We start from the raw sequence: 11880 nt of genomic DNA, 5'->3' as shown, positions 1-11880 counted from the left end.
TTTCTCTTTGTCTGGAAATGCCACTAACATGGATATATTAATGTATTTATCATTTAGCTGTGTCTTAAATATATTCATTTATATAGTAACATTGAATGAGTGTTCTGTATATGCAAAGCTCTTGTAATGACCCACAGTGTCTCTCATTCAGTATGGCATGTTGCTCACCTACCTAGCAACTAAACACAAAAACACACATGCAATGATGGGGCTTGACTTTCAAATCACACTTAGATGTTCTTCTCTGAAAAAGGAAGTGTGTGTATGTGTATATCGACCAGCACCTGCCCAATTATCACAATAATTTTCTAGCAAGAGATTTACACAGAGGGAACTGCAGTATTTCTACAGGCTATATGCATTTTGAGATTTGTATACTGCTGTGCCATTTTTGTTTATTTTGAATATTTTCCAATAAAATAGGTGAAACGTCTCCACGTATGAGTGCACTTGCTGTCGAGTTGGACTGTTCAACTGTCTTGCTACCCACATTGGATAGTCAGTCAGGACCAGCACAGTTATCCTAACTTTATTATCGCATTTATTAATAAATACTGTACATAGATGTTTAAGGCCTATGGCTATTCAGAGAGCTTATTAATACAGCCCTGAGTGTGTACTCACACAGGAGTTACTTCTAATGGGGAATATTTAATAAGGCTGCCAAAGATACAAATGATGCAATAAATGACTTGTGACAGTTTAAACATACAGGATGTATTAAGGGCCAGGTCACTGCGTTTAATGGATGCAAAATACAGAACTTTTTTTTTTATGTATTGTATTTATGTGTCACAACAATATAACTGGAATCTGGTTAAACTAAAATGCCGTTTCATCTTACCCTCAGGACTATTTGTTAGGCTTTTTGTAACAAACATGTCTGTACATAATTTTTTTTTTTTTTTTTTGTAAAAAAACCACATGTGCCTCCCGTGTGTTGCACACATAAGAAATGAGGACTTTTGGCTCATGCAGCGCCATGTAAAAATTTAAATTTGAACACAGGATTTGATAGCAGCATATGTCCTACCAGAGGAAGTGCTGCTCAGATTTTGGAGAGATTAATCAAACACATGAATCCCAAATGAACAGTTTTATGTAACTAAAGTCCAGTTCATTTGGTGCCCCCCCCCCACACACACACACACAAAAAGTGACTAAATTATTCATTACTTTGTAAAGCACTAACAAATCACATTAACTGATACTGAGTTGATTATTAATGTGAGCTACAGGGATTCATAATAAATCCTGCATTAAATCAAGATGCATGCATTAGTGTTTAATAATTTAGTGTGAACTCTACATCCTTATAAAGTGTTACTGTAATTAAAAGATATGAAACCAACACCACTGTTTGCTATGAGGCCAGGGATGCAGCTGGTAGTTTTACTATATGCACCTATGTTAGTTTATATGAAAACTCTTTACTTCAGTGTCTTTTATTGGTTACAACTCTAAATAGTTATAACTGCATTTCTTTTTTAAAACAACAGAATAAAAACATCACAGGCCACAAAAACATTTCCAAGTGCTGAGTAAGATTTTATCCAGTGTTAGTGTCTTACTTCAAAAAGTCGACCTAAACGTTGTGGGTTTTTGTTTGTTTTTGTTTTTTTTTAAATGCTGCGCCTTAAACAGGACGCACCAACACAAACAGTACAGCCATTTAAATACAAACACCATTTTTCAGATGAATGTAATTTTACAGTCAGGGGGTTGGACAGTGCAAGCGCATCCTTTAAAAACTCCTGCACCATACATGGGGCTGGCACCTTTTCCGTGCTTTTGGTTTCAGCACCGGAATGTGGAACAGCGACTCGCCACCCCCCCCCACATCCCCCCTCCCAGATCAGATTTTTTTTTTTTTGGTTTCCTCCGTTTGGGGTTGAACACAGCAATAATTAAAAAAAAAAAAATTGAATTGGTCGTCAAGCTCATTGGTCTCGTAGACACTCTGAAAAAACGTCTTAATGTACAGCATGTTTTTGTGAATCGTGCTTGGCAGGTGCTCTCCACAGTCTTAAGGCGACATTTAAACGCTGCAGGCTGTTTGCCCACAAGATATTACAGTTTTCAGAATCATAGAGGCAGGTCTGTAATCAAAGGTACATGCTAATCCTCAACTAGAGCAACTGTTAACAGGCTAAGTGGTGATCCGGCTGTGTTCAATGGAGCCTATGCCTAAATAGGCTATATTAAAACAGCCTAAGAGATTTTGTGCTTCAGCCCGTGGCTACACCTGCTATGATTTGACAGTCTGTGTTGATTGTTCAGTGGGTCTCCTCGTGGGTCTCGAGTCTCTTTCCATGCCCCACCCCACCCCGGCAGATGACGAGAATTCATATATCGCTGGACTTGTACATGTCGGAGAGGAGCCTGGTGATGGGAACGTTGCCGATGGTCTTTTTGAAGAACACCTCCTCTATGGTGGACGGGCTGACAGAGCGAAGCGCCGGCAGCAGCAGGAGGAGCTTACCGAAACGACACGGCTGAGTCGGGTACCTGAAATACAACTGGTGTCAAAAACAGCCTTTTTGTCCGGTTCCATTTGCAGACTGTCTGACGCAGCCTGTCCAATTACCGCACACCTGTGACAAATAGCTCCTACTTAGCTTGAATACGAGCTTCATCTGGTGCACCTGCACAATTACAGGAGGCTTTTGCCTCATTAACTTTATAATGAAGCTGGCAGACTATATCCACTAGACACGTGCGTAAAACAGCCTTATTTTGGGATAGTTAGATAGATCTGTCTTACCTGGTGTGTATATAACTGTTGAGAGTGAGCTGGGCTTCATCTTGGAGAGCAGCAATGGCGCTAGCGTTGCGGAAACTTCTTAATTCTGTGCTGCCATGCGTAGGAACTGTAAGACAGCGGCAGTATTATAGCTGTTAGAAATATGCTGACATATCATTACTGTAATTGCATGTACCACTGACTGCACCGCATCGAAACATTTATGTTCTCCCGTTCCTTTCCAGATTGCTTGTGATTTTATGCAGGAGAGAAAGTTGAGTTTGCTCAAGGGCACTTTAGTAAACATAATGGTTCCCGAGAAGAGTCTCTACAGTGTGTCACACACTCAGGCGCCATATGCCTGGTACTCACCAGCTTTGAATGTTACGATACATTTCAAGCAGGCAAACTCGGTCGCGTCAAGGCGCATCTGTCGGAATCTGGTGACCACCTCTTGAAGTGCTTGAATCTCAGACATGATCTTGTTCATCCGCTGACTCTCCGTGTTTTCAGTGTTCAGCCCTTTTGATAAATGGGAAGAAAGTGTCACAATGCAGGATAACTGCAGCTCACTCTTCAATTAAAATTCTCCTGCGCTTTGTACATACCAGAAACAGCGAGAAGAGTGGTGGAGTCCACGGGAATGGCCCACTGCGCGATGCCCAGAACAAATAATTCCCTCCAAGCATCCTCCAGCAGAATCAGCTGTAAGGGGTATTTTCAGTGTTAGACTGGGCCCAGTACACAACAATTAAGCAGCTATTTGCTTTCAAAGTGGCAAATACCTTAAATACTAAAAGTATTTGAAACTTTTTTTAATAGTAATAGTAAAAGTACAATACAGCAGTAATTTATGCATTAATATATTTTTCCAAATTAGGGCATGGTTGGGGAAAATCCTTGGCCCTGATATTATTTGACATTCAATTTTACGAGTCGAAACTCTATCAAATGCCATTTAATTCATTTAAAACATTTGTCTGCTGACGAAATAATTAATTAGTTCATTTTCACCGTTAAAGACCCCACAGGGTGATAATAGCCTATTTGGGGACCTTGTTTATTAAGCATCTCCTTCGGAGCATCAATCTAAATTGTGGCTACCTGATCAGATAAAGGGAGGGTGGAGAAGGCGGGCACACTTTTTGCCCACTTGATGCTCATGAAGAGAAGGCGCGCGGCTGACTCGCACACAGACTCCGTCGCCACCTCGTACAGATACATGGGGGTGCCACTGACCTCATGGGGATACTGGAGAGGGTGAAAAATAAAAATGCTGTCATTATCATCAGTTTATGTCAGAAAGAAACGCAGTTCGGAGAATAGTGAACAACAAAGGTCAAATTCCAAATACCAGCACCCGGTTTTCTAATGATTAGTGTTGCTTGTGGTGGATTTACAGTGAGAAATCTAATTGGCGGATTTGTGGCTCTTAGAGGCTTCTAAATCGTGACAGGAATTTCAACTTCTAACCCTCGTGTAAAAAAAAAAGTTATCCTGTGATAACATTTCGGGAGTATAACAAATATCCAAACTATTAAAGAATTGTACATCTGGAAATAATGACTTTTTAAACTATGTATTGACAGTAAGAGCCAAGAAATCATTGCCTTCTGTGCTCTCATTCTTTACTTGGAAGTGTAAATCTACTTGAAGCAAGTGCACCTTGTAGCTATTAAATCACATGACCTTAAAAAAAAATTCCGCAAAAATGTATCCCAAAATCTACCTTGGGAGTTGGCTGCGCTAGACCCACGATGGCCTGTCTTTCCGGTGTAGTGGCTACTGTGCTCATCTCCAAGTTGTGAGGCTCCAGCTGGGTGACGGTGGTGAAAAAGGGAGGACCGGGCAGCGAGGATCCGGGGAAATGTGCCGAGGAACCATTCACCTCTTTGTGGCCCCGGAAATACAGAGCGACCTGTTTGCGAATTGTAGATGTTCGAGGCCCCCTCTCGTGCTGAACGGCTGTGAAGCGGGACAGCAGGGGAATCAGTGTGAGGGAGAGCTCGCTGCAGGAGCAAATTGCTTATTAATCATTTATCTGACTTATTAATTCCATTCTCCAACAGTGACTCCGGTTTTATTTTATTGAACGATAGCTGCTCCTTAGAACGCAAATGTTCTGTGCGAAAGAAAAAGAATGAACTGTAACTGTAATTAACTGTAATGAGTATAAATAACATCTCCTTTAAAACAAGCAGAGAGCAGGTAATTATCAACTTCTTTTCAGCTTTGATTAACAGACTTAATACACCTTTCCCCCCCTCCGAATCCAATACTGTCCAGCATGCCGTTTCTTTGGTCAAAGTGATAATTCAATTAAGCTCATTTACCGTCTTTATTCATGTTCACTTCCAGACACTTTTTCAAACGACACGCTCGGCACTGGTTTCTGTGAGTTTTGTCTACGGGACAACCACCCTGTACAGAGAAAGAAGGAGAGGGAGTGGGGGGAGGGGGGCGGTTAAAAAAAAAAGAGAAAGGGGTTACAGCTTCTAGTTAAATTTCTCTTAGCTTGCAGCAGAGAGAGAGAGAAAAAAGCTTCTTGCTATTATCCTCCTGGGAGGGCTATCTCCAGGTGAAAGATCGTGCTATTATCTTTTAGTTATGGACTTGCTCCCCTGCGGCTCCAGTGCGGCCTCATCCCGCAGGATAAGTACTCTATCCCGCCCTCTGCCGCCTAAATCCTCGGCTTCGAGTCATCACATTAGATTGGATTACACCTGATATATTACAGCAGCGCGGCACTTAGCCCAGTACTTAATGGTCCAGGCATGACATAATTAGGCTCATCAAGAGAGACTTAACACAGCGCCAAAAGGAAAAGCAAACAGAAATCAGCGCGTAAAATGCGCATTCCGCGTGCGACGCTTGCAATGTTTTATGGATGAAGCCCAGACACACAGAGAATATAAAGGGTGACACAAATGCTGTGCCGGGTGCTAAATTTCATTTGGTAAATGTCAGAAATTGCGTAAGTGGCAATGATTGCGTACACAATTCTCACTTAGACTTGATTTGATCATTTCTTTGCATGCTTGTTTGCCCGCCGTGCTTGAAATTCCATAAAAATTGTAAAACGACATAATCGAATATGAAAACACTCATAGTAGGTGCACTTAACCACAGCCAATTCAGGCCCGTGTGAAAAGCCGGGAAATTTAGTTAAGGGCTTGTATAAACTTCGAGGAGGCCTCACCTGCGAGCCAGATTTACACACATAGGTCCGGTTTCTGCGGATGCTCCTCTTGAAGAATCCCGAGCAGCCATCACAGGCGTAAACACCGTAGTGTTTCCCTGAGCTGCGGTCGCCGCACACTTTACATGGGATGTCCAGAATCCGACCTGGGAGAGGCCCAAATGTCAATTAGATAGCATGCCCACTGAATTATGAAGCACCCACGGGCGCCCAGTTCAGTTTTAAATTAAAACATTTTTGATGACAATTTGTAACTATTGCTGCGTAATATCAGGATTTATGAATAGATATGATAGGACAGTGTGTTTAGAATGCGAATAAGTTGACAGAGTAGTTTTCAAAGTTGACACAAAACTTGGCTTCACTGATTTGGCTGCAGTTCAGTAGCTGGCAAGCCGTTACGTGACTTCAAAATGACCCTATAAGACATTAGAAATGTCATAATTGAACTCCATTGAACTGAAGCAATGGACAAACTGTCCTGCCGGTGACTTATTTTTGTCCGACAACTCCACAGCTCCACACAGACACACACGTTACACGTACACTGGACAACGCCCCGCATCCCATCCGACCATGACCATGGGAATTCACTGCGCACATTTTAAGAATAAAGTCCGGTGGGAAGCGTCATATTTGAGCTCTCTAAGACAATGGCCCGAAAGCGCACAATGGAGACATTAGGGGAAAGTGTTAACTTAATGATTTTCCCCCATTGAACCTCGTCTGACTGCCTGGATCTCGACAAGCTGCCAACTCCACTTCATAATAGGACTCGACAGCTGCTTTATCCCACAGGTCTATAGGCCCCAGGATTAGGGAGTGACACTGCACCATGAGAATAATGCGTACCAACTCGTTTCACCAACTCAAATGAAGTGTATGTAAATCGACCCCGGTGTAGATGAAAAAATGTGATTTTTTTTTTTTTTTTGTGAAGATTTTGTATTCAAATCTCTTCAAAAAGAAGATATTTGTATGCATATGAGGCAGTCTTTTTTTTATTCTGGAGGGAAAAGCCGTCTATGTAATTACACTGACGTTTTGCCACCTGCTCATTGATTCACCAGTGACCCGTCAAAAAGGGTAGCATGGGAATAACTACTCAGCAGCAAAAACAATGACTTCAGGAGAGAGTTATAGGACTTGAATTGGCTGTTTATTAGGAATGAAAACTCCCTGTTGCCTTTTAACTGCACGCAACAGCCATTTAATTGCTGTAAGATGCAAATAAATAATTTTAATGTGGCATTTATGTCCTTTAGACATTTAGAAATTTATGTGTAACAAGTTCCAGGCATATTGATCATAGTATTATTATTATTGCTGTTATTTTTTTTTATTATTCTTGTTATTTAATTAATTCGTTATTTTATTTTATTTTGAAAACTTTTAAAACCAAAGCTAAGCAAACCTTGAGTTTATTAACACACTCCCTAAATAAAAATTTAGAGTCTAATTAGACCGCCGATGAACGAAAGTGCGAACATTTTCAAGATGAAAAATGTTCCACAAATATTAAACGGTGGTCGCTGGGAGTCAATTAAATAAAAATGACATACAATTTTGTTGTGAAAGGGGGAAATGTATTTAACTTCCCGCTGTGGGGGTCCAGTGCGTCTCCTTTGTGTTCAGTAATTGCTTGAAGATATATGGCATATTCCATTAACGTAATCACCATCAAGGCGAAAACCTGCTAAAGAAGCTGGTAACGAAGTTTCAGCGAGCGAAAGAGGTGTTTCCTCTGACCGTCCGATAGCGTGGCTATGACCTTCAATCACAGTGGCGCTGTGAGTTGTTTTATTCTAATTTTAAAACACACATTCACAGCAGCTGAGCACACATTTTAGAAGCGACGGTTTAGCGTGAAAAATACATATTTGGGCGCACTAAAAGAAGCAACAACTGCGAATTCAACAGAAGCATCCCATCTTTTGAGCGAGAACAATAGCCCACTTTAGGCCTATATTATGGTCAGAGTCTGCCTTAATTTGAATTCATAATGAGGCCTAGCAGAGGGATAATTGCAAGGATTAAGAAAAAAAGATCAGAATATAATTTGATATAAGAGCATAAATCAGTTTGAAATCTGTAACTCCTAAAAAAAAAAAAAAAAAAAAAAAGTCATTAGTATTGGTTAATTAACATCAGGAAAACCAAACGTGGGATTCCGAAATTCGCAAACGCATTTAAAACAGAGAAAATCGGATTTTTCTTGATGATCGATGGAATGAAGCGCTGCATATTGTGCTGTTACTCTTTAAGGGCTGAAAATTAAATTACAGGCAACAAGTGTCATCAAAGGGGAACAAGTGAGGCTTTTGATTTAGGAATATTCGGCGCATGAATGCGGCTTGTTATTTTCCATTTCTTAATCGAAATCTCTTTCAGAGGTCAGCAACTTTACAGAATATGCTGTACATAACATGCTTTTTCAGTTAGGCGCCTTATTATTTAGGGATGCTCACGCACTGCTTTATAAATCGGCCGACATCCAGTCCCCAGACTCCCAGCTTTGTGACCGTGAGTTAGAGTCAGTCGCTAATAACGTGAGAAATACCATACAAGTTACCGTGCAGTCACTATGTAGCAGCTTTGTATCAACTTTCAATATACGCATGGCTATTGATGACTATTTATCTACGCTGTGTTCTTCAGATGAATCGGGGAAGAGATGAGCAAAACTTACTTGATTTGACATTCAGAATATCCAAACAGCCACTTGTTGAGCCGGTGGGTTTGCTCATCATGGATCCTCGGTCTTGTAGAGAATCAGAATAAAAAGCGTCCTCTTTCTCCTCTTCTTGTGGACAGAAACAATGAAGTTTGTGACACTGAAGCACTTGTGGTTTGTCGTTTTTTTGTTTTTTTTTTTGTTTTTTTCTGATTTGTTTTTTTTACCAGCAGCGACGAGAAAGACAAGTCAAAATCCCGAACCCAACTTGACAGAAAGTGAACTTCCGATCGATCGAGAGCCACAAATTAAGACATGCAGTTGTACATTGTGTCAGCGATCTTTGGCCTCGACACAAAAGAGTCCGGAGAACCAGGGACAGGAGCCCCGGGACAGCAACCGGTAAGCGGCGACAGCAGCTCTCCAGCTAGTGGCGCAGTAGCCGGTGCGTAAAGTTCGAGTTGGAAAAACGCTGCCTGGAGCGCATCCGATATTGCCAACGCGGTGGCGAAAAAGAAAGAAAGAAAGAAAAAAAGAGATAATTTTCCGATATTCTTAGGGTACAAAACTTGTTAAAACCAGGACACGATGTGACTTTATGGTGGGAGCCTCCCGAATAAGCCTTGGTAATATTTATGAGAAGTGTCAGGGGGAGGCTGGAGGGTGGAGATCTCCACTTCCTTCATCCACTTGGCTTTCTACTCCAAACTCCATCCTGACGTCACTGGCGTGCGAGGGAGTGTGTGTATGCTTGAATGTGTGTGCAAGTGCTGTGAAGTGCCTTGCTCGCGTAGCCAGATCCACCGCAAACAAAACACACATGTTGCATGTTTCCTGTAGGAATTGCAGTTTTTGCTGTACAGAACTGTTATATATGCTATAAATAATAATAATAATAGTAATAATATTAATAATAATAATAATTTATTATTATTATTATTCAAAAATGTTACATCACATATCCTTAAAAAATAAAAGTAAAATAATAATAATAAATAAATAAACTGAATAAAAATATTCCAAATGGTAAAGTTGGGACAGTGGAGTTGACTTTAAGAAGATGCTTCGGAGAACCTGATCACTGTAAATATTTTCGGGAATGCTGAGGTATGCTGAGGGTATTAAGGTGTGTGTGTGTGTGGGGGGGGGGGGGGGGCTGAAACAGTCAGCGCTCCTCATTTCCTTCACTAGCACAAAGACATTTGTGTCTGGTTCCTCATACAGTCCTTAAGTTTAAGTGCCTGGGCCCCACCAAACACGTAGCAGTCAGGACAAATGTCAAACTGAACTTAAAGCTTAACAGGTTTTTGTTTGTTTGTTTTCATGATAAATGGCAAAGAGTGATTAAGAAACGACAAATTCAAAATATTACTACAGGGTCATGTTGTAGAAATATGCCCCCCCCCCCCCCTTTTTTTTCTCAGGGGCGTTGGGGTAGTTTTGTTCCACATAAGCAGCCTGCATTATCTTTCCTTTTTTTCCTTGCTTATTATACAGGCGTTTTGATAGGGCCAGTCTGAAGTTGGAGCTCGTTAGGTGGGCAGATATTCCACTTTGGCACCTTGTATTATAAGACAAAAACAAGGCTTCTAGAAATTAATGTAATGATTTTTTTAAAGTAACCTTTTAAAAAATAAATAAAGATAAAGCCTTATTTTTTTAACTTAAAAATAATGTTTACATACAAACTTAGGAAAATGTGAAATTTAAAAGTTATGTACGTGGATTATATAAACACATAGAAATATATTTACTTTTAATTTTGTTTGCTTTGGTTTTCCACGAAGACCCAAACAAACCTCCCACTGAGCTCCATAAAATCTTTTTTTTTTCATTAATTTTTACAATTTTATGTCGCTTTTATTTGAATAAAGCTCTCCACTACAATTTCACTGTTAATTAATAAATTTCTATTTGACTTCTCTTGTAGTTTAGCTTTTCTAGTTGCTTTTACAGCAAAAGAAATTTACACTATATTCTATCTATCTATCTATCTATCTATCTATCTATCTATCTATCTATCTATCTATCTATCTATCTATCTATCTATCTATCTATCTATCTATCTATCTATCTATCTATCTATCTATCTATCTATCTATCTATCTATCTATCTATCTATCTATCTATCTATCTATCTATCTATCTATCTATCTATCTATCACTACTGTCAATGGTTAAACTGCTTTTAAATGTCACTGTCGCTGCCAGCACTCTGTAATCGGTGATCAGGTTTTGGACACTAAGGTGCAGACCGTGGCCGGCTGGCCGGGGCCCGCTCACTGACACCCTGACCTTGACAGCTTGCTGCGCTTTCGCCGGGTAACTCTAGAAATCCATATTCTGTTTTAATTGTGTTCATTCCCACGGTACACTGAAGGCCATATGGACGCACACAAGTGTCGATTTAAGCGGACAGGGGCGAGGCGGAGAGGCGTAGTTAATTGCAATTAGCTTTTGTCGTGTCTTTCAATCTGCCCTTTAACTGAACGGCTGCGGCTGGAGCCTAACAAGCCTGAGGAAAAATCACCCTAATATTCCTTTGATTTTCCTTTGGGGACTCATAGAGAGGCCCTCTGTAGGAAGTTTATAGACACATATTGTGTATGTGTGTATGCGTTTCAACTATTTCCTCTAAATAGTCCACATATTAAGCCTACAGTGCAACTTATATACAACTTTCCCCCCAGACCTCTCCTATTTGTCCAGGTAACGAACAATTGTTTACTGGAGATTCATTTCCTAAACGATTAACGTACCGAAAGACAGGAAATCCAAAACGTTTCTTAACGAAGACATCAGCAGAGATCAATAACCGTTTTCATTTATTTCCAAATGCACGTGAAGTGGTGCGTGCGTGCGTGTGTGCGTGTATGTCTGTGTGGGCGCGCATGTGTGGGTGGCTGCTGGGGTGGGTGAATGGTGAATGTGTGACATAATCTCCTTAACTCGTCCTAATCCTCGTCATTCACTGATAGCCTTTACACAAATATAACCAACATCATGGTTGCCGGGGCTGCCTTCTTTCACTTTTTTTGTATGAGTGACTCTCTTCTCCTCCAGCAGTCAATGAAATGTGGCCAACAAAGGGGGCAGTTGATTGTGTATCTGTTTTTTGGGGGAGCTCGGCATCAGTATGCGGATACTTGACATACTATAGGATAGACTTTAACAACGTGAAAGGAGTGAGAGTCCAACAGAAGTCAATGCAGAACAATGCTGGGAGACCGTGGTGTGTGCTGAACGTCGGAATGAGTTTCTAAC

General features: G+C 40.7%; 1 protein-coding gene across 1 annotated transcript; it reads right to left on the bottom strand.

Moving 5' to 3' along the window:
* Positions 1-574: 574 nt before the first annotated feature.
* On the bottom strand, positions 575-9228 carry nr2e1 (nuclear receptor subfamily 2, group E, member 1). Its single transcript, XM_030721266.1, has 10 exons — positions 8844-9228; positions 8632-8745; positions 5943-6088; positions 5077-5164; positions 4473-4708; positions 3848-3994; positions 3352-3448; positions 3116-3265; positions 2765-2870; positions 575-2508 (listed from the first exon to the last, which is right to left on the bottom strand). The coding sequence occupies exons 2-10, from the start codon at positions 8690-8692 to the stop codon at positions 2346-2348; spliced, it is 1194 nt and encodes a 397-aa protein (XP_030577126.1). The 5' UTR covers positions 8693-8745; positions 8844-9228; the 3' UTR covers positions 575-2345.
* Positions 9229-11880: the final 2652 nt, after the last annotated feature.

The sequence above is a fragment of the Archocentrus centrarchus genome, chromosome 24, assembly GCF_007364275.1.
Source record: "Archocentrus centrarchus isolate MPI-CPG fArcCen1 chromosome 24, fArcCen1, whole genome shotgun sequence".
Classification (NCBI taxonomy): Eukaryota; Metazoa; Chordata; class Actinopteri; order Cichliformes; family Cichlidae; genus Archocentrus; species Archocentrus centrarchus.
Note: the sequence above shows the minus strand (reverse complement) of the source record. Positions and strands in the feature narration are given on the sequence as shown.